The sequence below is a fragment of the Macrotis lagotis genome, chromosome 4 (assembly GCF_037893015.1).
Source record: "Macrotis lagotis isolate mMagLag1 chromosome 4, bilby.v1.9.chrom.fasta, whole genome shotgun sequence".
Taxonomy (NCBI): Eukaryota; Metazoa; Chordata; class Mammalia; order Peramelemorphia; family Peramelidae; genus Macrotis; species Macrotis lagotis.
In genome coordinates, this window is record NC_133661.1 from 143,283,815 (window position 1) to 143,311,561 (window position 27,747).

Sequence of the window (27,747 nt, forward strand, 5' to 3'; positions counted from 1 at the left end):
CTGCATACTAGTACTCCTCTTTGCAATAAAACTGTAATCAGGACCTTTGCTTCCTTGTGACTGAACCCCAGAAATCCTCTTTGCCCTGGAATTGTAACCCATAACTGCATATGGGCAATAGAGCTGCCAATCAGCACCAGCTGTACCCAATGCCAACAAAGAGTCTCCTGTAATCTCTTTCTGAGAAGTTATCTGTCTCTGGGCAGCAGGATGGATGGATTCCAAAAGACTTCCCCCATTTAAGTTTTCTTAGATCAGAAAAATATTTCACCCCAATTTTTTGTTTGTTCTACCACTCCAAAATTTTATTTGAAGCATCATTTTAAATTTGGTTGGAGGGGAATGTTGAAGAATTCAGTCAAGTGACTGACCCTAATTCACCATCTTACCTTTGCCTCCTCATGTGAATCTGTTAAGGGAAGTGGTGATCATTAAGTCCTACCATGTCTTCACTGAGAGTAGGTCATACCAGACTGATCTCATTCCTTTCTTGAATGGGCTTGCTAAACTGATATAAAGAGAATGGTCTGGTTTACTCTTCTAGAATCAGAAAAATTGTATCTTTTCCACAGTATCCTAGTGATATATTCAAAGGTTTGGAGGTTTCCTCTTCTCTACTACCATTAGCTTAAGCTCCCATTGACAATGTTCTCTCTCTGCTGCTAGGTGTCAGTGAGTAGCACCCCAGGAACATTTAACCACTTAATATCAATTAACTTTTACAAAATGGATATTTATGTTAAAGATACAAAAACAAGGTACAAACCTTTTCCTCCATTGCTTCAGTGGTACCCTCTCTCTTTATACCACTTCATTTTCTGGAGAGGGTGAACTCACTTTTAGCTCATTTTCTATATAACATTTGTCCCACCAAGTTCATTCTGAGATATGAATCTTTATTTCATTTACCATTGAGTTGGGTCCTGAAGGATACATCCAAAGGTTACTATTTACTCCTCTTGGCATCACCACTAAAATGACTGCAAAACTCAGATGCTGGGACATGGAAGCACTGTTCTCCCTTTGCCTAAAAGAGAAAATAACAAATGCCAAAGCAGGTAAAGAACTTAGGCTTGTACTCATAAAGTCACATGGACTAGGAGGAGAAAAGACCTCAAACCTTTCCACCTATGGCATAGTTTCTCACTGGCTGCTAAGAGTGATGGAATCAAGTCATCTAAAAGTGCAAACAAAGAGAAAATGGCTCAAAGAGAATGGTCAACTACTTTTTATAGGCACTCACAATTCTAGCTATGCTGGCAATCAAAAAAGTCTTTGTCTAATCACTTTTAGTAGACTATTACCAGTTTTTAAATGTTTACACTTCTTCCATAGTCTCTCTGATACACTTCCATTATAAATTGTCAACCCCCCCCCACATAGGCTCCTTAGCTTTTCCTCATGGAAAGATAATAATAATTGATATTTAAGTAACACTTAAATATTTACAAACACTTTACTTATGTTATTACCTTTGAACCTTATCACAATCTTTCAAGTAGGTACTACATTAGGTGTACCTTTCACTAATACATGTTATTGTTCTCCATTCTATAGTTGAAGGAAATTGGGGTTCATAGATATAAAGTAATTTTTCTCATGGTTACATACCTAGTAAATGACAGAGGTGCAATTTGAACCCAGATCCTATATTCTCTTCTTTATACCAAATTTGTTTACTGGTAGTTCAGTCGATTCCTATAGAAATAGTATACCTAGATTCCAGCAAAGAATTTGACAGATTCTTGGGATGTCCTGGTTGAAAAGATGGAGGAATGTGTTCCATGATAATATAGTTAAGTATATTGAGGTCTGGAAGAATGACCATGACCAAGTATAACGATTTTGGAATCCATGTCAACATGAAAGTATGTCCTAGACTCAGTCTTTATTCTCTTCCACATCTTGTCAGTAACTTGTGTAAAGGCATAAATCCAGATTTATAGATGGCATAAAGTTAGGAGGATTAACTAACATTATGAATAATAATCTGGATTCAAAAAGATCTTGACACTAAAATGTTGAGTTGAATCTAATAAGATGAAATTTAACTCTATTCTGACTACCCAGACATATTATGTCTATTTCTGGGTACCATATGTTTGAAAGAACTGGAGAGCATTCAGACAACAGTGACCAGGATGATGAAGGATCTTGAGTTTATATCATATGTGAATTAGCTTAGAAAAGTGAAACCTTGAAAAGATATGACCATTATCTTCATACATTTGAAGGACTATCATATGGAAGGGAAATTAGGCTTCTTCTGCTTGAACTCAAATTGGAAATAGAAGTATTGAATAGCTATCTCAGAAAGGCAGACTTCAACTTCATTTATGAAAAAATGTTTCAACCAAGTTATTCAAAGGTGAAATGAGTTTCTTTAAGGATGTGACTTTCCTCTTCTTAGGAGTCTTTAAGGAAAGATTGGAAATTCAATTGTTGGGTATATTATAGAAGAAATCTTATTCTAGACTAGATGGTCTCTGAGGTTCCTCCTAATTTTAATATTCTATGATTCTGTCTGATTTACACAGCTTCCATCTCTGTCTGGGTTTGTTAATTTTCAGTTTCTACTCAATAGATTTAGTTTATAAATTATTGCTATCTCCACCTTTCTATAATTCATTACCTCTATCTTTAATTCTGATTATATGAATTTTAGACCTTGAAAAATACCCTACTTTCTACATTTAAACTCAAACAACTTCTTTCTTCTAACTATAAGCAATGATCTCTCTGTGGAATTTGACATTATTCTCTGCTCCCTCCTCATGAAAATATTCTCTGAGTTTTGGGGAATTTTTTCCTTTGTTTTTTTTCCTGACTATTCCAGTATGATGAGATGGAAGAAGGCCTGAACTTGAAGTCAAAAAGACTTGGAGTTCAAATGCTAATGACCTATTGGACATTTTGAATCAAATATCTGTTAAGTATCTCAAACTTAACAATTCTAAGACAGAACTCATTATTCTTACCCACCCCCACCTCTTTCCAATTTTCCTATTATTGTTGAGGGTTGTACCATTCTTCCAGTCATCCATATTTATTACCTTGCTTTAATCTCCATCTAATCACTCTCATTCATACCACATAACCAATAAATTGACATTTTTTCATTTCTATGACCATGACATCTCTTACATATGACCCCATCTCACTGAGCATAGTGACACATGCCTTTAATCCCTGCTACTGAGAAGTATGATACTGGTGGATTGCTTGAGTCTGGGAGTTTTGAGTTGTGATGAGCTAAGTTGATTGAGTATCTACTTGAAGTCCAGAACCATTATGGTGAACTCCTTAGAGTGGAGGTGTATCAAGAGAACCGGCAACCCAGGTCAGGTTGGAAATAGCTCCTATGACAGTCAGCAGTGGAATCAGGTCCATGACTGATCATTTCCAGCCTGAATGAAATAGGGAGACCCAAATTAAAAAAAAAAAAACCTCAACAAGCAATCAACACCAAAACATATGGACTCATCTCCTATTCACAAGCCACCATACTAGTCCATCCCTAATCACCTCTTATCTCATCAATTGCCATCTAATTGTTCTCCTTGCCCAATCCGATCTCTTCCTGATGCAATCCATCCCCCACATAAGTATCACAATGATTATCCTAAAGTAGAAGTGTCACCTCATCACTCTCCTGCTCAACAAAATCCACTGATTCCCAATCACCTCTAGGATAAAATTTAAACTATTTTGTATTTAAAACTCTTCACAAAAATGGCTTCTTCCTGCCTTTCCAATTTTCTTGCATATTATTCCTCTCTATACACTTTTTTATCGAGCCATTTCAGAGCATATTATATTGTATTTCTCATACTTGTACCTTTGCTCTGACTGCCTCCTATACCTGGAAAGCACTTCTTCCTCACTTTTGCCTCTTGCAATCTTGACTTTCTTTCAAGATTCAGCTCAAGTGTCATCTATGTGAAGCCTTCCTGATACCCTTAGATGCTAATGTTCTCCTTCCCTCCTTTTTTAATAATTTTGTGTATATTTTATAAAAGTACATATGTATGTGCTCCTTGAGGGCAGGGATCATTTCCTTTTGGTTTTGTATTTCTAATATTTAGCATAGTGTCTGGTACACAGCAAGTACTTAATAAAATTTTGTTGATTGATTGACCTGCCTCTTTTGACTGATAAACATACCTTTTACATTGTGATTCTACCTTACACAATTCACTGTAATCATTAAAGGTGTTACTTAAAATTCTTTAATTTTATGCAAGAATATAAGTATAATCAAAATTGCCACCAAAAGCATCACTTTGTATAGTAGAAAAAAACTGGAAATAAAATGGGTTCCTATCAATTGGCAAATGCCCAGATAAATTATGCCATATAAATATGATAGCATTCTATTGTGCTATAAGAAACAATGAATATGAGAAATTAAGTAAAATAAAAGATTTGTGTATAATATGTAGAAGCAGATCACTATGCATAGCTATATTTAATAATATACCAATGTAATCTGATGTAATTAATGTAAATGAAAACAACACAAAAAAAGTTATTCAAATTCTTATTAATTGAAAATACCAACCAAGGTCCCAAACAACAAATGTTAAGACATATCCTATCTCTTCTCAGTAGGGAACTATGGCTAAGAAACACTTCAGATTCTGTTATATGTGATTGCTTTATTGATTGATTTAGATTAATCATTTTTTTCCCTTAAAACAGAAAGTTCATATGAGTCATGATAGTGGACAGAATTGACCCCAGAGAAAAAAATGTGCTCCCAAACCCCAATTATCATTGCAGAAGTAGGAAATAATGAGTTTGTAAAACTGCATATATGTCAGACTCCATTTATGTTTTGGTTAGTCTTGTAAAACCTATTTTCTCTTTTTCATTTGTTTTCTTTAAAAGAATGGTTCACTAGAAAGAGGAAGGAAAAGGACATATTCAGCAGAAAATATTATATAAAAACAAAGTTTTAAGTTAAAAAAGTTTTCAAATGAGAAATCTATCAGGAAATTATTATGCCACAATAACAGAAGATATTAATAAAACTTTTTAAAAAAAATAAAATAAACAAGAGCAAAAATTCTATGTATTGGCAAGTATTTAGCCAAATATTATATACCATACCTCTGTTATTGTACAACTAAGAATTTACTTACCAATATCCCCATTCTATCATCTATACACATATTATTCAAATGAAACCCCTCTCCCAATAGTTCCAGAAGATACACAAGGCCCTGAAAAAATCAAGATAAATATTGTTCATTCATAAAGATGAGAAGGGAAAAAAGTCTGACAACTAGAGAACTAAGTTGTTTTTTTTTTTCCACGATCATTGTAGTATCAACACTCACTTTGAGAAAATTGTCCCAGCAGCTGGGAACACACCTCAGACAAATAACCAAGGAGACTCTCATTGCTTGTCACATCTTTATAGCTGGTTTCAGAGAACTTTCCATCAGTATGAGGCTGTTAATTATAGATATTAAAGCTACTGCATTTCTTAGAACATGCTCTTCAGCACCTGGACAGTATTTTCTTATTATTGATTGAGTTTGCCCATGAACAGCATCAAAGAATAACCAAGATGGGCTTCAAGACACAAGAAGGTTGCTGTCTCCCACTTAAATATTATGAGGTGATCTAAATGATACCACAATCTGTCTCTTAACTTTAACTTGTCCTTTCTGTCTTTGTTGATTTGAAGTGATTTCACTAGCCACTTATAACAGTTGATTCTGCCCTTGTCCATGAAGTTGACTTTACAAACCTGTGATCCTAGGTAAGCATCTAGACCCCTTCCTTTCTGAAAGACAAATAGTCAATATGATCTCTTTCCCTGGATCCTACAAAAAGTAATCACTTTTTCTTAAGCCTTTCATTAATTTCAAATTTTCATTTCCCCGAACTCATGGGCAAGGTTATATCCTTTGGTAAAGGGTTGCTTTCTAAACCCTGGGAAAAAAAGGAAGGAAGGAAGGAAAGGAGGAAGGAAGGAAGGAAGGAAGGAAGGAAGGAAGGAAGGAAGGAAGGAAGGAAGGAAGGAAGGAAGGGAGGGAGGGAGGGAGGGAGGAAGGAAGGGAGGGAGGAAGGGAGGGAGGGAAGAAAGTAGGATAGGAGGAAAAGAGAAGAAAAGAGAGAGAATGAGTGAGGAAAGAAGTAAGTAAGGAAGAGAGGAATAAGTAGAGTTATGGTACCACATAAATTATCAGATATAAAGCTCAAAAATAAATTTGGACTTCATATTTTTGAATGAGATGAATGTTTTCTTTATGTGGGGTAGACCTTCTCTGAGGAAATTTTATAATTACATGAGGAGACATTAGATTCAGTTTTATCAAACCAAAAAGTCTCACACTGAGTATCTCTAAGAAAATCCAGTCTGCTTGTTCAATTCCATTTCTTTATATTCAGTTGCCTTAATAATAACTTCAGAGATAAAATTAGAAATTACCCTTGATCTCTTTCCTAGTAACAAAAACATAAGAATAAAAAGCAACAAAAAAGCAATTTCATCCTGAGAAGGCCAATAGGGCACTAGAGATGAAAAGAGAGATAATTGGTTACTGGAATATAGGGTGATAACAATATTCAGAGAGAGAAAGGGAGCTTCTATTAAAAGGTGATAAGTGAATGTACTGTAGATTTGAAGAGAAGAATGGAGATGTGTGTAAGTGCTTTTACATAGCACTATGGAAAGGTGTTTAGTGTTTTTTTTTACTAATATGGAATAGATATATAAATTGGTAAATATTTTCTATATCCATTGACATATTAAAACAGCTTATCTATAAAGACACATTGACAAGAAGAGGCTCTGAAGGTGAGTGTTTTGGTTTAGTTTCAAGTGCATTGTATTTATAATATTAAAAAGAAAATAGGGCCTGAATGAAACATCTGAGACTAAGAATTTTCAAGCTTTTAAAATTCTGACTTTTTAAAATTCTGTAGGCATTAAATTTTTGTATGGTGCTATATCTTCTAGAGGGATCACCTTAAATGCAATTTAAAAGAAAAATATTTTGCTTCATATAATCTGAGCTTGTTGAACATAGCATAGGCTAAAATATTTTAATTGCATAGGTTAGCAGGGCTGAAGCCTATTTTCATTGCCTGGATTAATAAGAAATATTCTTGCCTTAAAATTATACTTCAGATGCTTGCTTACATAGCACAGTGATCCCCCTGTTGTTAATGTAATTTGGACTTTCTGTTGTTTTGTGGGTGTTTCTATGTGCTTTGTGGGTAAAAAAAAACAATTTTAAAATTCTTTCATGACATCTCCAAGATCTTTTTTATCCTTCTCCATACATTATCCTCCACTCTCCAGACCATCACATATTGAATTAAATAACTCTCTCATCAGAACATAAACTCCTTGAGTACGGTCCTGGATTGTTGATTGTTCTTTGTATGAAAAGTACCTTGCACATAGTGATTGATTACTAATATCTGGTTTTTTTTATTGAATTTAGTTTCTCTTTCAGCATCATCTGTGTTTGGCTAATCAAAACTCCTTTTATCTCACCTACATTCTGTTTCAAATGCATCATGTAAAATTCAAATAGATCAAAGTTCAAGTGCTTTCACTATGTTTATCTTCATCAACCACAACCTTCTCTGTCATCCATCTCTAAGCTCGTAGTCAAGGCTTCTTTTATTAAAAAGGATTTCTTGTATTGATGTTTTTCCCTTCTACCTTCTTGGGCAACTCAAATGCAATGATTTGCACTTGTAGTAAGTAGAAAAAAGATTCAGGAATGACTTCAATGGCATACTTAAAAAAACTTTTAAAAGAAAAGTAGTGTCCTTGTCAGAAGTAAGAAAGTACTAGAAAAAAATGATGGCGGGGGAGTAGTATATATATCAAATTTTTCTGCATTTTAAGTCATTGAATGAAAGTATCACAGTAGAAAGAAAACTGCATTTGGTATCAGATGCCATGGGTTCAAATACCTTCTATGATTCTTGCTACCTGTGTGACCTTGGACAAGTTGTATAATCCTTCTGAACCTCAATTTATAAATTAAGGGAGTTGGATTAAATGACCCTTCTAAGCCTAAATATAAAGTTGATGAACTTAGAGATGTGGTAGTGAAATGAGATGACTATGGTAGGAGAGGCATAGGAGAAGGGAAGTTTTACAATATCAGAACAAAAGTCTCTGTTAACTTCCATTCTCTCAGTTTCAACTCAAATAACCAACAACTTTTTCTTTCATCTAAACTGTCTAATGATATATGATATCTATCAGCCAGGAACTTTTCCTTCCTAATTATGGAAAAAATAAGAATGCATTCAATTCATTTTAAATTTTCTATATATTCAAAATTTAACTTATTGAGCCACTGCCAGGTATGAGGTACTCTAGTCTTAGGGATATAAAGGCAAAAAAAAAATAGTTCTTCCCTCAAGGAATTTAGATCCTCCTGAGGGGGAAGAAGAAATAATATATATATATGTATATATATATACATATATATATATATTAATTCATTAATTTTAAAAGAACATTTTCTTAAGGTGGGAAAGAGTACTAACAACCAAGGGAAAGGGGAAATTTTGTGAAAGGAAATGGTACAACAACTGATTCTTAAGGGTATCAAAAAGATTCTGAGAAGTATAGGTCAAGATGGAGTATATTTTGGACATGGCAGGGGATGACTTTTGAAAATACTGAAAGGTATGAGATATGTTGCTCAATTCAGGATAAAACTAGTAATTCAGTTTGACTTAAAGGTAGAATTCATTAAAGGAAAGAAAACTGGAAAGGCGGGTAGAGTATAAAGGGAATCGGAAAAGTTTGCTCCTACTGAAATTTTTTGAGTAGGCATATTGACACAGGTCAGATTTGTGCCTTAGTAAGATTATTTTGGTAGTTTCATGGATTAGAAGAGAAATTGAGAGCAGGGAAACCAAGCAGGGGCCTATTACAGTATCCAAGTTAAGGTGGCAAAGACTCAAGTTGGTGGCCATGAACTAGGGTAAGTAAAGTGAAGAGGCTGGATTCAAATGATATTTTGAACCAACCAACAAGTTTTAGCAACTGGAGGAATATGGAGGATTAGGGAAAGAGAAAAGTCAAGGACAACTCTCAGATTATGGTTTCTATAAGACATGCTGAAGGATATCCAGCAGATAGATGGAAATGCATAATTAGAGGTCAAGAGAGAAATTAGGGCTAGATATATAGATTTGGGAGTCATCTCCGTAGAGAAAATACTTAAAACTGTGGAAACAGATGAGATCACCCAAGACAGTTTAGAAAAAGATGGACCAGGACAGAGTCCTATGGGATAAGGGAATGGAAGATGGATGGTTTTTAATTATTTCAAAATTCACAATTCTTGTAACACTGACATCAAACTATCTTATTGACAATTTTTGTATAAACCTATACAAAGTGAAATAAGCAGAAACATGAAAACAATACACATAACAGTAATAATGAAAGAAAAAGTATAATGAGACAAAGCTAAATGTTAAGCAATTATAATAACAAATCTTAGACTTAGAGATGAGAAAGCATTTCCCTACTTACAGTAAAGAAGTAGGAAATTATGGGTACTGAATGTTTTATGCATAATCATATGGCCAACAGTTTTATTTAATTATTTTTCCTTTTATAAGGGAGAGCTCATTTGTCATGGGGAAGGGGCAATATTTGGAAATGGCTGTAACATAAAAACAAAAGATATCCATAAAATATTTTTACAGAATTTTTGAAAGGAAAGCTCAATTCTCTAGCTATGCAAGATAATAAAATTAACTACTTATTTTTTCAACATATTTTTCTGCTTGTTCATGCTAAATATCCTAGATTAAATCTTATATCTGGATATATTTAGAATTTCAAGTTCATTATTTGTATGGTTAATTATATTTATCAAATGACAGTTAAATTTCTACTTTTGGTTTCCTAAATTTTGGAGACTTCTGGGTTCATTTGATCTTTTTATACTAGTCCAGTATCTTATATTTTTAGCATCAAATTCTTATTTTTTTAAATTTTCCTTAGTGTCCACTTGAACATGAGGTTTTTTTTTGTGGATTTGGACACCATCCATCAGTTATGTGACCGAACTGTTTTTGGCATCATTTGTATGAGTCTAAATTATCCCTTGGTTTCTCTTTGATTGGGTAAAAACAGAGCTAGATTAACCAATTATAAATATACAATCCCATATAGGAATGCTTTGCCTTATTTCTTTGGGGTTGCCATTTAACTTCTCTAGATGTAGAGTTTTTCCCCCCCTCCTTACTGCTGTTATTCCTTACAATAATACAGCAGAACAAATAACACATTAAGCAAGTGTTTCTGTATTAGAACAATAAATTACAATCCCTCCACAACCCACTTAGTAAATGACTTAACAGAACACTAATACTGCCTTTGTCATTCTAAGGTTTTCTTTGGGCACACAAAGTTTACACATTCTCAGGAAAAAAATTTTTTTTTATAAACTGAGTTGGATTTGAATTGTAAAGAAGTATCTGTGAGTTAATAATATATATAATAATCTCAGTGGTTAACTTAAAGAAATGCTTATTTGGTTCTTTCTGGCTGAGTCAGTCTCTTTTGTGCCCCCTTTGGGGATTTTCTTGGCAGAGATACTGGAATGATATGCCATTTCCTTCTCTACCTCATTTTACAGGTAAAACTGAGGCAAACAAGATCAAACTGTGTTCAGGGTTACATAGCTAGTAAGTTTCTGAGGCCAGATTTGAATCCAAGAAAAGGAATCTTCCTGACTCAAGGTCTGGCACTTTATCCCTTGCTACCCGGAGCCCTGGTTAAAGAGATGCACTGAGTTTCATTTAAAAAGTCTTTTTTGCTGGAGATATTCTAAAGAAGTAGACATCCTCAAATCTGTATGCTTTAAAGAAGATGGATTTCCAGGAGTTATTAAGAATTGATAGGTCGACTAGAGCTGATCTTGGCACTGTGGTGGGGGAGGATAATTGACACATTTGGTGTGAAAAAGCCTAATTTTTTTGAATAATTCTTTCTCTCCAATAGCCTACTATAATCATCAATGGTGTCAAACTAAAAAAATGGAGGCTACTAAACCCTACATGAGAGTCTCTGTGGGTCACAGATTGACTTAAAAAATCACAAATGTTTATATATTCTTTTTTATAGACATATTGACACATTAAAATCAGACAGGATCTATATTTGAATCTGGTTTAGGTCACATGTGAATGTATTATAGACTGCATGTGGCCCTCGGGTCAATTTTTTGATATCTCTCCTCTGAATGATTCCACTATTTTAAGGATCACAGGACCTCAAATTGAGAGCTAGGAAGACCATAAAGATCATCTAGTTCAGCCCATTTATTTTATAAATATGGAAATTGAGGGCTAGAGAGGTTAAATGACTTGTCTAAGATTACAAAGATACTTGGCAGTAAAACTAGTATTTGTACCTTGGTCCTCTTGACTTACAAATCTTTCCACTGTATCTTGATGCATTTGGGACACCAAAAAAAAATATATTGAGGAGTGCCTTTAGAAAATCTTATTATATATTAGTTCTATTTGGACCTACACATAATGGCAGTTTTTTTTTTATTTCGTGTAAATGAGAAGAAAGAAGGATTTGAAAACTAAGGAAGAAAATCAAAAGAAGTGGCCAATATTAAGTAGTACCAAAACAATTTAGCAGTGGGATTTGAGCTTGACAGATTCAACATCCTATCCTTTCCTTTAGCCACCCCCAGCCCTTCCCAGCAGTTGTTTATTTTACTACTTTGCAGATTCCCAAACATATGGCTACTTTGTCTTACTGCTAGATATCTTATCCTCATTTCTCAGAATCCTTGCCTCCCTTTAAGGCTCAACTCAGATACTTTTTCCTTCTTAGATTCCTTTGTACTGTACTTATTTGTATTTACAATTGGTATAAAAATGGTGTGATTTTTAGGACCCTCTATCCCCTTTTCTATCACTCTAACCAATGTCTACACAGAATATGGAATAAGGCCATACAGGCCTGAGAATCAATTTGTGTTTTACTTTGCTTCATGTATGAGAAGGGACAAGATTCCAAATGAGAAAACATGAATTAGTTATGCATGGGTTGTTGGGGGAGGAAAAAGAGTATCCATATTAACAAAATGTATTGAAGCATAGACGTGTGTATGTGTGTATTTCTCCTCAAGATATATATGTTTCTTGAGAGCAGGGATAGTTTGTGTCTTTGTATCTTTACCACCCAAGATTCAGCCTTACATATGTTATTGTTAATCATTTTCAGTTGTGCCAGACTCTTCATGACCCTATTGGAGTTTTCTTGGCAAAGAGTATAATGATTCACCACTTTCTTCTCCAGTTGATTTTAGAGATGAAGAAATTGAGGCAGACAGGGTTAAGTGACTTGCCCAGGGTCTCATAGTTCATAATTATCTAAGGTTGGATTTGAACTCGTCCTCCTGACTTGAAAGTATTTAATAATTGTAAAATTACTCCTGAAGCTGATACAAATCTATCTGATTTTCACTTCTGTCATTACTTCAGAATAAAGTCATTTTTGAATACTGAATGTATTCCTTAGAGGAAGGGATCTTATTAGGTGACTCTGCTCATCCAAACATAGTGTTTCTGGTTGATAGTCTGGGAACGTCTTATGTTAGTGAACTTATGTTAGTGCCATTGGTTAGTGATAAAATATGACTATCCATCCTGGACTGAGGCAAAGACAATATGAGATTTGGTGGGAGTAAAATAGGGATGGATAATCAGCTGGCAAACTTTTCAAAAATTTTGTAGTTAAAAAACCAACTCTATGAAGACTGGCCTTCTAGGTATCATACTTTTACTTTGTAACTAAATGTGAGTCTGCTTTGGTAGCAGGAAAATGGTGGGTAGTATCTGTCAAAGTTTTCTTAGGTCAAATGCTCAAGTCTCCTTTCAACATACAATCACTAGAGGAAGCAAGTATTTAGCACATGATCCATTCACTAATGCATAATCTATAAAATTCTATATTATATTGACAGCAAAACCTTAATCCCTATTTTTTAAAAATTCTAAACAATGTAGTTAGACAAAAGTTCACAAGAATCTAAACTTTTAAATGAAGTTCCAACTAAATTTGCTTAAATATTGACTTTCACTTTTAGGACTTTTTTTATAGTCTCTGCTGTTAAGCATTTTTTCTACTTTTGCATTCTTTAGGTGATCCAATTTTTTTATAAAGTCATTGTTCCTATTTCAACTAATCCATATTTATGAGGTTCTAATGGATAGTGGTAAAAAATACTAGACTTAAAAGTCTTAGTTAATTCATCATTAAATCCCTACTGTGTGTTGAGTGATTTTGGATGTAATAATCTTTCTGAACCTATTTCCTCTTCTATAAATTATGGAAAACAATATTTTAATTATTTAATAATCTATTACACAGGGATGGGGATCAGATGTGACCACTTGTAACCATAAAGTGATAAATATCAGACTTTTTAAAATTATGATACAAATCGTTGAACATAAAATATATTGTTGGAAAACCTATAAAGTTATATTAAAGAAAATAAAAGACTTCTTATAGAAGACCCAACCCATGGTTAAAATCTAATATTTACGAGATTTTCAGGAATAGTGTTCCAAATCCTTTCCTTGTATTTCTTGTAGAGTTAATGGATTAAGATAGCTCTCAATAGCTGGAACTTCTGAGGGAGAAATTAAGAGGTTTTGGAATGCATAGACACTACCACACTGATACAAAAAGTAATGAAGATTTGGATTAAAAGTCGTTTTGATCTAATCATCTTGATGTGTAGCTCTGAAAAGAAATAGGAGTTCCTATAGGCTGTAAAAAAAGATCTGTGGAAGTGATTCTCTCATAAGATTGACATTATCATGACTGTCTCCTAAGAATCTGAGACAATGCAGACTCACACTTTCGGATCAAAATTTAAAATAAAATCCTTTATCTCGGTGGAAGACTAGGATTGGTAGGGTTCCTTTAGTTTTTAGAAATGTTAAAAATGATCCGATAGGATTTTAGCTGTTAATTTGGTAAACCAAAAATGTTTTGGAAGTTGGCTGTAGAGATTACAAATATCTTATTTATGTAGAATGTTTGTAAAACCTTTCACACGCACACGCCTCAATAGCAAATCCTGTGAAGCGATTGTTGCGTTATGATGGTCCCCACTGTATAGATGGAGAAACTGAGGCCAATGAGTTTAAAAAGGTCATTTGAGATTTCGTCTGAGTTGGGATTCAACCCATGGTGTCACTGAGTCTAAATCCAGCGATGGTGAAGGAGGCGAAACAAGAAAGTTCACAAAGGCAGCTGGAGCTGGGACCCCGCCTGGGGACCCACGACACTCGGTGCCACAGAAGGATGGATTGGTCGAGAGCGCGGATCTGGAGTTTGGCTGCACCCGGTTCGAACCCCGGCTTCGGATCTCACTCACTCGCTGCCTGGGTGAACCTGCCATCCCCCCATCTCCGCCTCCTAATTCACCCTGAGGGAGGTGATGAGGTCCGAGCCCCCGGGCCGGTGGATGCTCTTTCCAGCAGGTGCCATCCTCGGGGCGGCAGCTGGGGGAGGGTCGGAGGGGGCGGGGGGGCTCCCGTGAGATCCAGCCTCCCAGGCTGCCTGCCAGCCCGCCGGGCCGCGGGGAGCGGGCGGGGGGGAGGCGGGGAGGCGGGATTAGAGTTGGCGACGCTCTTCTGGGCGCTAATGAGATGGCCCCGGAGCGGCTCGGGGGGCGGCGACCCCAGGCCCCGGGGAGGCCCGGCCGGCGGCCCGAGCGCGGCCCAGAGGGCGGTTCTGCGGGGCGGGGCGGGGCCGGGCCGCGGGGGCGCCACGCACGGCGGCGGCGGCGGCGGCGGCGGCCGGAGCTGTGACTGGAGCGGCGGCGGCGGCGGCGGCGGCTCGGCCGATGGGACGCGGCTGAGTCTATGCGGCGGTTGGAGCGGCTGTGTCTGCGGCGGCGGCGGTGGGGACCGGCCCGGGAGCGGGGCGGGGACAAGATGAAGTACCAGAAATACCTGACGGTGCTGCAGATGGCCATCGGGGTCACCCCGTCCAACCGGGGCAGCCTGCTGCCCCTCAAGAGGAAGCTCTGGTGAGGGGCGAGCCGGCGGGGGGCGCGGGGGGCCGGGGGGGCCGCGGCCTCGCCCTCCTTCTGGCCGCTCCCCCGGGCCGGCCGCTCCGACCTGGCCTTTCCCTGGAAGCCGGGGGCCAGGCTGGGGCCGGGCTGGGGCCGGGCTGGGGCCAGGCTGGGGCCGGCGGCCGGGCGGCCGGGGAGGAGCGATGGGGATGCTGAGCGCCGTGGTGCCCATCTTGGTGGAAGATGCCGCGCGCGCGCGTTTGTGACTGTGTGTGTGGTTTATGTGTATGTGTGTGGTGTGTGGTGTGTGTGTTTGTGTGGTGTGTGTGTGTGTGTGTGTGTGTGTGTGTCACACCTGACCTGGGCATGTGTGAGCTGCTCGTGCCTGCGCGCCTGCGTGCCTGCATTTGTGTATGTTATGAGAGGACTGTTTTAAGAATGATAAATGCCGCATTTTTAAAAAATGGATGAAAAACCAGAAAGTTCCTGTCAGATTTTATGTTTGTCATTTTGTGCTGAACGGCCCCCAGGAGAAACAACGACGATGCCGCTTAGGCGGCTACATGGAAGGACTATCTTTCTGTCCATCCATCCATCCATCCATCCATCCATCCATCCATCCATCCATCCACTCGGCCAGCCTCTCCCCCCAAGTGAAGGGAAAAAACAACGAGGCTGCTTCTTTCCATAGCTTAAAATGCAAAGGGGATTGGGGGATGTGGAGGGAGAGGGAAGAAATGAATTGAAAAACAAAAACCAAAATCAACCATTTCTGAGCCCCTCAGTGATTTGCAACTGTCTAATTCTGTGTAAATGTTTCATTGAGTCATTTTATTGTTAGAAAGTGGCATTTACTGTGAAGAGGTGCTGGATTCGACATGGCAGTCTGATTGTAGGTTTCTCTGATCTTGTTCCACATTTGTACCTTCTGATCTCAGTTTCAATGAGTTCTAAGAAAATTCATGTCAGCTTGCCTGACAGTTGCAATAGGGAACACAACAAATGTAGATTTGTTAACACGTTTTTCCCCTAAATTGGTTTGCTTCTGGATGAGTAGGAAAAGGAAAATTACTAGTATGTTCCTATTACTATATTATCACTATAATCCATAATCAAGAATTCTGTTAGTGATTTTTCCAGTTATGTTAATTTGTAAACATTGAACAGAATAGCTCAATTAAGAAAATAGAAAACATATTTTTTGAAAGTCTAAAATCTGGCTCATAGTTTATATCTATCTATAGATATAGATATAGATGATATAGATACATTACATATACATACACATACACATACACATACACATACACATATACATATACATATACATATACATATACATATACATATACATATACAGGAACTGCTTTTTTGAATTGCTAAGTATTCCAAGCATTTTAATAAGTTCAGAAATAGATGACAGCTTTATCATATAAATTTAAAGAGTGTTTAAATACATAAGGGATACCTTCAAGCAAAAGGTAGACAACCAGGGAGCCTATTAAATGTCTGTCACAGGAGATATTTATTATAAATTGATTTTGATTTGGAATTGTAATATAAATTATTATGACTTTATGAAGTAACTGAATCTTTAAAAAGAGAGAGAGAAGAAAAATGGCATCTAGGAATTTGAGAAAAGTTAATTCCAGGAAATGAGACAATTCACAAAAAAATTATAGCATCTGAGGAGCTACAACACAGATATACTATCTAGAAAAGTAAGGAAGAATTGCTTTATGCGGAGCTTTGAAGGTGATGATAAAAAGTTTGAATACAATTAGAAAGCAAATGACTTAGTGGAAAATTTAAACCTTCTTGCATGAGTATTTGATTGCTATAGAAAAATTATGCTGCATGCAGTTTTTTGAACTAAAAGAAAAAACAAGGTGGAAAACTGAAATAGTTGTATTGAGAGAACTATAGGGAAGAATTTTAAAAATGACTATTGTAGAAAAGAGTAGCAAAATTTTTTTAAATGATTTGAATGAATGAATGAAAAGCATTAAAAAAAAAAGCACTGGAAATAATATATATAAAAAAGCAAGGCAGTTCCAGCCATCAAGAGCATAATGTGAGACAATACATATAGGGAAATGATAATAGGAAAGGATATTTTATTTGGAAAGTTTCTTTGTCATTGCAGCAGCAATGACAGTATTGATTTGATTACTGTTCTCAGAGCAAGAGATAGAAAGTGAGAGGGCTGGATATAAAGTTTAGATGTAAGCAGAGCAATATGGCAGATGGTGGCCAATTGGATAGAATGTGAAGCATAATCTAGGATGTGGGATTACCACCGCCATTTAGATATAATGGGTCATGTGGATTTACTCTGATTGGCTCAGTGATCACCACTGCCTCAAGGTGGCAATTCCAAAGCTGAATGAATTAAGTCACTGAAGGTAAAAGCTTAGGAGAGAATTTAAGAAAACTATTGAGGAAAGAATCAGAGATAAGTGGAATCAGCAAGTGGAAAAACTAAACTTTATATGAGGGTTTTTCATCTCACCTTAAAAATGTGAGAGGGGATATTCTTAACAAATCATGGATTTAGTTTCCCATTGGACAGCATTACTAGAATGACTTTTCTTGATTTACACTTCTAACACGTTAGAGACTGGGGTTCCCTCTAGTTCAACAGTGAATTCAGGGTACATGATCCCAGTTCATTGGAAATATTTTTCTGCAATATACAATTAATATAAATATATATATATATATATATATATATATATATATATATATATATATATATAATTACAATCATAAAAAAGACAATATGGCACAGAGAACCAGGACTGAAATCAGAAGGACCTAGATTCAAGTCCTGCTTTAATGCATACTTGGCTATGTGATTCTGCACAAGTAACTTAAATTCTCAGTTCTCTAGGTAACTTTGTATGAAAACTATCAGTTTCAGAGAAAGTACTGACCTACATTGGTAGAGGAATTTTCTATCTCTAAATGTAAGATTTTCTCCTAACTATAGCTCAGAATTTCCCAGAAAGGAATGTAGCATTGTAGACAGAGGTTAAGTTCTCTGACCCAATTTTATTCTGTTTATACAAGCTGTTTACTGGCATCCTCCATTGTCCTTTTCTCCTGAATTCATCTAATTTGTTTACTTATATCACAAAACAATTACGATATATAATAGTTTTATATGTAGCAAAATAAAAAAATGGAACCATTTTAAAAAAAGAGAGAGAAACAAAGAACACCATATGGAAAGCCATGTGATAGTCAAGGCTTGGAAGGAGGGAGCAGCAGAAGAAGAGTGGTAAAGAAGTTAAACTTCTTTCAGCTTTCAAAACCATAGTTCCAGTCAACAGTCTGTTGTCTAAGAATCTGCATTCCAATTCCTTCTTTGTCTCTTCTGACCACTAGTAAAGTCGTCTCTTCTTCTTTGTGTTTTTTTTTGGGGGGGGGGAGGCGTTGAAAGGTAGTAGGGTTAAGTGACTTGCCCAAGGTCACATAGCTAGGTAATTATTAAATGTCTGAGGTTGGATTTGAACTCAGGACCTCCAGACTCCAGGGCAAGTGCTCTATTCACTGCATCTCTTAGTTACCCCTGCCTCTCTCTTCTGTGCCACATCTGTGTTGGCATTACAGCTATACTTCTTTCTAGGATGTAGCATCTCTATTCAAAAACTAAAAAATCTCTAATTCCACAACAAAAACTCCTCCTTCCCCCAATCCCTCCCTGAACCACTAAACTAAATTTATGTTAAGCTCTTTCCTAGGAGAAAAAAAAATACTATCTCTCCAGAACTATAATTCATAGCCCTGTTTCATAACATTATCAGTCTCTTCCAAGCAAGGAGAAAAGTCATCTTTCTTATCAAACACTTTTTTTTTGTTTGTGGTACACACGAAAAAAATGCAGCTTGACTAAAAGATATTGATACCCAGGTAGGTGGCACCTGGAGATATTTCCCTTTGGCAAATATCAGTGCCAGGAGGTATGTAGAGTTACAAAAGTTACATTGGATTGCACAGTATTAGAGATCATAGTATTTAATTTAATGTTATAAGGATCCTTTAAGATCTAGAAAACCTTGATTTTATTGAAAAGGAAACTGAAGAATGGAAGGTCACACTGGTGATTATTAACAAAACATATTTTAACCCAGGTACTCAATTCTTAAGTCCCGTGCTTGGTCCATTTCTCCTAGATTTTTCTAAAATACATGGCAGAAGTGAAAGAAGTAGTGGGCAAAGGTATTGTGTATTTTCTACTACAATTCTTGTAAATTAAACTCTTTTATCTGCAAAAAAAAATACAAATTAAATTGAATAGGCAGGATTAACATATTACATTTTCTCCAAACAGCAATCATTTAGTAAGTTTTATATAGATGAGATAAACTTTGAATCACTGCATGTCAAATCTTGATGCACTCTTGACTCTCCCACCCTTATCATTCATAATTCAGCATAGGCTAGTAAACCAGATAAGCTATTTTGTCATTTTGTCACAATTTTTATGTAGTTGTTTGAAGTGTCAAAATGTTATTTCAGCCATTTTTTAATATGGTATACAAAATTGATTCCTTATAACCCCTCAAGCATGAAAATCTAAATAATTTCAGAATGGTCATATATAATAATTAAATTTTTCAAAAATTAAACCTATATTTAATTAACTTAAAATTTTACTCCTTTTATTTATACCATTTATTTCTTTTTTTAATTTATTTTTATTAAAGATATTGTTTGAGTTTTACAATTTTCCTCTCAATCTTACTTCCCTCCCCCACCCCCTCCACTGAAAGCAACCTGTCAGTCTTTACTTTGTTTCCATGTTGTACATCGCTCCAAATTGAGTGTGATGAGAGAGAAATCACATCCTTAAGGAAGAGACAAAAAGTCTAAGAAATAACAAGATAAGGACAATAAGATATTTGGGTTTTTTTTCCCCTAAATTAAAGGGAATAGTCCTTGAACTTTGTTCAAACTCCACGGCTCTTTAGGCTCTTTATCTGGATACAGATGGCACTCTCCTTTGTAGACAGCCCAAAATTGTCCTGATTGTTACACTGATGGAATGAGCGAGTCCTTCAAGGTTGAACATCATACCCATGTTATTGTTAGGGTGTACAGTGTTTTTCTGGTTCTGCTCATCTCACTCAGCATCAGTTCATGCAAATCCCTCCAGGCTTCCCTGAAATTCTGTCCCTCCTGGTTTCTAAAAGAACAATAGTGTTCCGTGACATACATATACCACAGTTTACTAAGCCATTCCCCAATTGAAGGACATTTACTTGATTTCCAATTCTTTGCCACCACAAACAGGGCTGCTATATTTTTGTACACGTGATTATACTATTTATTTCAAAGGATGAAATAGTATCCCTTTTTTTTAGGAGATGAATATGCAACTGGTTTGAAGTGAAAATTCACTGGGCCGTTGAAACAAGTATAAATAATAATAAAATTAGTTTAGTAGAATTATAGAAACCCAAAGTAAAAAAAAGTCAAAATCCAGAAAAATCACTTTTTCCCCATTTTTATTACTGATATTCAAAAATGCTGCTTATGATAGAGAGAAAAGACAATATATAGTTTGTGTTACTTGCAAATGACAGGAAATCTAATTTAAATGAAAAAAATTTTAGCAAACAATTTTTCCAGAGAAAAATGCTTTTAAAAGCAAAAACAAAGTTTTTTTTTAATTATGGCTATGATATCAAAAGAATCATAAGGTAATGTTGTTTTCACAATTGTTAAATGAAAAAAAGTATCATTTGATAGGAAAGCTGGTATCACCTGCAGCTTATCTATCAAAACAATGCTTAGAAAATCATGCAAAATGACTTTGAAAACTTTCAGTTGCAGTTAATACAAGGGAAAGAAGAATTGCTCAAAAGTACGAAGTTCCTTATTATGAATTATTTGAAGAACTAAAATATTTCTATTTTTGCACTGCACATAGATAAAGCAACATATATAGTTAAAATGCTCATTTTGATTACATTTTTTGAAATATGTAGAGAAAGTTTATTACTTTACAAACCTATTGATGACCATACCACATCAAGAGAATTTCTTTTATATAATAGAAAGATGATTAAAGTAAATCGATGAAATGTTGAATAAATATTAGGATCTATATTTATAAAGTTTAATTTATGTCAGGACGAAAGCACTAGCAAAAAATTGTCCCTTCTTTCAATTTAGACATATTGTGTACATCACAGACAATCCCTAATATTGAGAAATATGAGTGATATACTAACTTGAACCTTTTTTAAATTACACGAATAATCAACTTTATAAAAAACAGTCCAACAGAATTGCACTGTTAAAAGTACCAGAATCTCAATTGATAATTTTGCTTTGCAATAATTTTCATCTATCTCTTTTCTGTGTCTTACGGATTTAAAATTATACTGCATCAATTGACATAGTTTAATTCTTCAAAATATTCTTAAATTCCAGTCATTTTAGGGTTAAAAGAACCTCTTTGCAAAATTGTATGAAAATATAGAGATAGAAAATAGGATATTTGTTTTGACAAAAACAAGCTACTCTTCTTATGCTGAAGGATTTTAAAGAAGTCTGAGCTAAAATAATAAATTGCCACTTTTGTTACTGCCTTTACTAAAATTGCTTTACATATACATATACATATACATATACATATACATATACATATACATATACATATACATATACATATACATATATATATACACACACACACACACTCCTGAAATATATTTGGTGAATTCTTAAATTGGGTACTATAATTAAATCAGTGTAAGATCTTCAAATTCAAACCCATATGCAGAAGGATAAAGTAATAATGTTTATAACAAAATTAGATCTGTGGTTATCAAATATACAGAATAATATTTTGATATATTTCTTAATACAGAAGATACCTACACTGAAAATTAAGTAAAGGGCAACCAAGACTTGTTTTTTAATAATCACTTGATCTATCCACAAAGACAATTTTCATTTTGTTTTTTCTTTTTGGGTTTTTTGGTGAGACAATGGGATTAAGTCTTGGGTCCAAGGTCACACAGCTAAGTAATTATTAAGTCTGAGGTCATATTTGAACTCAGGTCTTCCTGACTCCAGGGCCAGTGCACCACCTAGCTGCCTTGGTTTTCTTTTTTTTTTTAAAGACCCTACTGTTTCTAAGCCTGAATTGGATAAAGACCCTAATTGCATGAGAAATATGATACACTTTATGTTGCCCCATCTGAACAAGAATGTGAATGGACTTATCTTATGATAGTACATTGAATGAAGCTTTTGAAACTGAAAGTTTTATTGTGCTTTAGTTATAGTAAATAAATAGTTCTATGGTTTATCAAAAAACAATGTAAATTTTACACTTTTGCATGAAATAGTGTTTTCTATATGAATTTAAAGTCTTTTAGCTCAGATATCCTTTAATGTGCCTCAGCATGAGAAAAGTAGCTTGTTTTGCAAAAACAAATTAATGACCTATTCACAGTCTCCATATTTTCACACTATTTTTCAAAGAGATTCTTTTAACCATGGAATGACTGGAATTTAAGAATATTTTGAAGAATTACACAAGAATCAATTGATGGCAGTACATTTTTTAAAGTCCAATCAAAATAGCTTGATTAATTATAAATGGCAACATCAGTGTCAGCATAATTTGAGAAACTTTGAATCCCAATAGATGCCCATTCATCTTATTGACAATATTATCTTATTATAAATACTAAGATTAAAAAGGGTTTTATTGTCTGTTACTTTTTCTACCAAATGTTTTGTTATTGTAAAAATTATAATAAATTCTTAATTTTATTTGAATAAAGCATGAGGTAGAAAATTATTTGCATAATTGTTTCATGAAAAGGGAAACATGAAAATGTATTTATATAAATGGTTTAACATGTATAAACTTAATTTACATAAAACTAAATCCCAGAGAAGGGAATGACTTGCTCAATGCCATATGACTGTTTGCAAAAGCAGAACTAGAATTTGTTTCCTGGACGCTAAGTCTAGTTGTAGTTCCACAGTGAAGAAATAGTTGTTTTTCTTTGTTCAATTTGAACATGTATGATATTTCAGAAAAAACTAGTAATGATTTTTTAAATTGTGATTGCATATTAGATGGTGTGTGATTGGAAGAGTGTCCAAGCATTTTGCTCTTGGCATCTTTAAATATTCCATCTTTAAACAGGCTTTATTATTCCTTTTGGCAAATTGTAGAATATTTTAGGGCAATGACACTATCTTACAGATTTTGCAAACCCCATAACACTTGGAATTGTTCTTTGTGTTAAGTAACACAAAGGAATATTTGCATCAAAGTTCTACTTAGATAATGATTTATTTATAACCTTGTCTCATATTTGTAACCTTGGGTTACAATTGTACATTCTGGAAATTTCTACCATATTGGAAATCTTTTGAGTATATGCTGATAACAGACTATGAATCAGCCTATACACATTTGGAGAGGTTTGTCACTGTTAAGATAGTTGGGGAGGCAGTAGGGATGCAGAAATAGACTTAGAATTGAACAGGAAGGGGGCAGCTAGGTGGTGTAGTGGATAAAGCACTGGCCTTGAAGTCAGGAGTACCTGGGTTCAAATCTGGTCTCAGACACTTAATAATTACCTAGCTGTGTGGCCTTGGGCAAGCCACTTAACCCTGTTTGCCTTGGAAAAAACCTTGGAAAAAAAAAAGAATTGAACAGGAAGAACCCTGTTCAAATCCTGCCTTTAGCATTTACTTATTAACTTATAATATCCCAGTTTCCTCAACTGTAAAATAAAGATAATAAGAGTAACTTTGTCCCAAAGTTATTGCAAAGATTTTTTTTTGTAAAATTCCTGCACAAGGTAGACATTTAATAAATGCCTAATAAGGTAATGTAAATAAAGTTGCTGTTATCATCATCATCATCATCTTCTTACTTCCTCAAGAAATTTGTATTCTACTAAAACTATTGCAATTTGCTCAGAGATAGAAGATATTTAACCTTTTTTGTGTCATGGACCACTTTAGCAGACTGGTGAAATCTACAACTTGTTCTCAGAATAATGATTATAAATGTGTAAAATAAAATGCATGGTATTACAAAGGAAACCAATTACTTTGAAATAGTTATCAAAGCATTTTTTTGGAAATAAGTACATGAACCTCAGGTAAAGAACCCCGTCCTAAAGAATTATATTTGCAAGGACTCCTAATGAATTATATTATTTATATGGCAATTCATACATATACTAAATGTTTTTACTTGAATATTAGTGTATTCAAAATCATATTGTTAAGGGAAATCCCTAAGTGTATCTTTCTATTTTTGACTTTCATGTGTTACTAATCATCAAAATTTTTCCCAACACCATCTACACACCCACACATATCTACACCTATACACATACACACATAAATAGTTATGTTTTAAGATATTTTATATATATATGTTTTATATATATATATCTATCAATAAACCCACTTCTAAGTACTAGAACCATTTTCCCACTGTAACTAGTTGCATACACTATAAAAATATACACATAAAGAAATGGCACAATGACAAAAAAAGGGATTTTTGTTTTCTTAATATTTTATTCATTTTTCCAACTACATGCAGCAGTATTCAACAATTAATTTTTGCAAGGTTTTGAATTTTATATTTTTCTCCCTCCTTTCTCTCCCCCCTCCCCCTGATAGAAAGCAATCTAATATAGGTTATACATGTAAAGAAGAATCAAATCAAATTAGAAAAAAAGAAACATTAGAAAAAATACATGACAGCTTTTAAAAATTGAAGATAGTATACTCTGGTATGCATTTAAACTTCACAGATCCTTCTCTGGATATGGAGGGTATTTTCCATCACAAGTCTTTTAGAATTGTTTTTGATTATTGTACTGCTGAAGCAAACAAGTTCATCACCCTATGTTGCTGCTAGGGTGTATAATATTCTTCTGACTCTCTCTCACTTCACTCAGCATCAGTTCATGCAAATCTTTCCAACCTATTCTAAAGTCCTGTCCTACAGGATTTCTTATGGAACAATAGTGTTCTATCACATTCATATACCACAATTTGTTTATCCATTCCCAAATGTTCCCTTAATTTCCAATTCCTGCTACTACAAGGATAAAAAAAGTTTTTAAAAATTAAATTAATATGTAACTTATCTTTTGTCCTTGCCCACAGGTATGTTGCACTTGAAAACCTTGGGGACAAGGAAATTACCCACTGATCAGGTGGTTTACTCAGTATTCCCAAAGTTCCAAGGGTGTTTTTTCCTCCTATGTCAATAAGGTAGAATGAGCTTTTCAGAGAAAAATGGAGAAAATGAAATTTTGTGAGACCCTTAGAACTGATGGAGATCAAAAAAAGTAATTCAGAGTAATGATCAAGCATGAGCTAGGAGGACAAGGACAAGTACATGAACTAAGAAGATGAGATGATGCTATGTTGCTGACCAATGTGTAAGCTCAGAGAATGAGATTGTGATCTTTCTTAAAGGACTGATGTACTTGCTGGAAGCACAAGAAAGTCAACCATCGTCTTCATCCCATTTTCTCTTCTCCAAGAGGAGCAATTGCTCTGGTGCTAGTCAGTCACTTCCTCTTTTCATTGTTCCTTTTAAGTTTCTTTGAGTTGAAACTAAGTTTGGGAAACTTAAATTTTCTTAAGTAGTTTATCACTAGTCCTAAATCATTAACCTGTGATAAATCTTTTTGACCAATAAAAAAAAATCCAGGGGTATTTTTGTTTAAAACAACAAGTGAAAAACAGAAGAAGAATTTTTTTTTTCAGAAAGAGGAAAGAAAGATTTTGTTCAGCAAGGTTTGGCTGGTTATGCAGTCATACAGTGGCATGCACAAAAGCAGATAAAGGGATGATGTTTTATATTATATAAGTAACCTAAGAATACATATGGAAAGATAATATATCTCTTTCACATTTTGTTTAAAAGAAATGACTTACCAAAAAGCAATACACTTGAGATAGGGTAAAAGAGCTTCTTCAATTTGAGTGGCTTTAAATGGCACCAGATTCATTTTAAGAACTAACCCCTAAAGTAAAGGATATGAGTCAAGGCATTTTTGACTACAATAACCTATCTAGAGGTCCTTTTACTGTGATGGTATACTTGATATAATGTTACTAGCTTAGCATTTTAACAATGCCACCACCCATCCATGCTCAAAAGATCCCCTGCCCCGGGCTGGTAAGATATGGTTAGAAACATAAAGATTTACAATTTATAGGTATATTACTTTTGACACCTAGCAATTTTATTGTCTTATCTATTACTAGATTCAGTGTTACTCAGGCCACACAATTACATTTGATTCTTCCTATTCATGGCCATTAGCATTTTATTTTTATACTAACTTGAAATGATGAAATAATGCATAGCACTGGTATCCATTTGGCTATCACATTTGCTGCAACACTGATTAGACTCTATTTCCTTCAGGAAAGGGAATATAAAGTTAAAGGTATGAACAGGACCAAAGATCAACTACCAAGAAAAAATTCTTGTTAGATGTATTTAGCTTCTTCTTTGGACCTTTCATAAAGATACTTCAAGAATCTTTTGTAGAACCTACATTAGCACCAATCTGAGTTTCCTGTGATGCTTCCTATGATTTTTTTTTCTTCCTTGGAAATTGAAAAGGTTTTTTTTTAAGTTAGCTTTTACATTTGCTGATTTCTACTTTAATGTTTGTGATGTTTATTTTGCTTTGGGGGCATCTTGAAGTCAGCAGTGGTATTGAGAAGTAGCATGGAGCTAAAGTTGGTTCCCTAGTGATTAAATGAACATTGTGCTGTTGAAATCCATTTGTGTCCAGTGGATGTGAAATTTGGAAACACCTTCATGATTCTTTTTTGTTTGTGTCCAAGAGCAGTTATTTTTCACTCAGTTTGGTTATGTGGAATTATTTCTACTGGTCCTAGTAGAAGTAGAGTAGAGAAGAGATTTTTTTTCACTTTTTGAAACTCTTTTTTCATGGTTATTATGTTTCCATACTATTTAATAATGATTTTCCTTATCAGTTAATCTTATTCAGTTAGTGTGACATCAGTAGTGTCAAACAAATAGAAAAAGAATCCACTACTTTATTTATAAAGATCCCTATGGTCTGTATATTGACATGGTTTTAAAATATAACATCTATATTTTATTGTATTTTTGTTTATTTTTTTAAAATATCAACCAATTCTATTTAATCTGCAGGGACCCATGTATAACACCTTGGGTAGAGCTGATATTAGTTTATAAATCAGTTGAGCTAAAACAGTTAAATTCAAGTAAATTCATATATATTGTACTTTAAATTTTAATTATCTTGCATGTTTATACAGAAATTGGGGATACTGTTACATTTGTGGAAATGTAGACATGAAAACATTTAAAGATATCACAGAGTAAACTTAAGGGGGAGGATCAGAAGAAAAATGTATGAGCCCAGAGGGTTAGAGGCTAGAAGTTGAAAAGTTGAAAACTATGAATATCTCTCCGTCTCCCTCTCCCTCTCCCTCTCCACACATGTGCACACACACACACATTCACTTAATGATAGATTACCTCTAGAAACAACAAGAGGATGGTCTTTCTCTACCAGTCATTACCAGAGTGTTTTATAGTACTTTGAACAAACTAGGTATGAAATAAATATTACTCAGTGATTGAGTTGCAGTCAAGCATTCAAGG

At 34.9% G+C, this 27,747-nt stretch overlaps 1 protein-coding gene across 6 annotated transcripts in view; it reads left to right on the top strand.

Annotated features, from left to right (window-relative positions):
* The first annotated feature begins 14,892 nt into the window (after positions 1 to 14,892).
* Positions 14,893 to 27,747, top strand: part of TJP1 (tight junction protein 1) — a 281,955-nt gene continuing 269,100 nt past the window's right edge. For all 6 annotated transcript variants that reach the window (XM_074234247.1, XM_074234248.1, XM_074234249.1 and 3 more), the window contains exon 1: positions 14,893 to 15,074. In XM_074234247.1, coding sequence (XP_074090348.1) covers positions 14,908 to 15,074 — 167 coding nt within the window. In that variant the 5' untranslated portion in view covers positions 14,893 to 14,907. The remainder of the gene's footprint in view (positions 15,075 to 27,747) is intronic.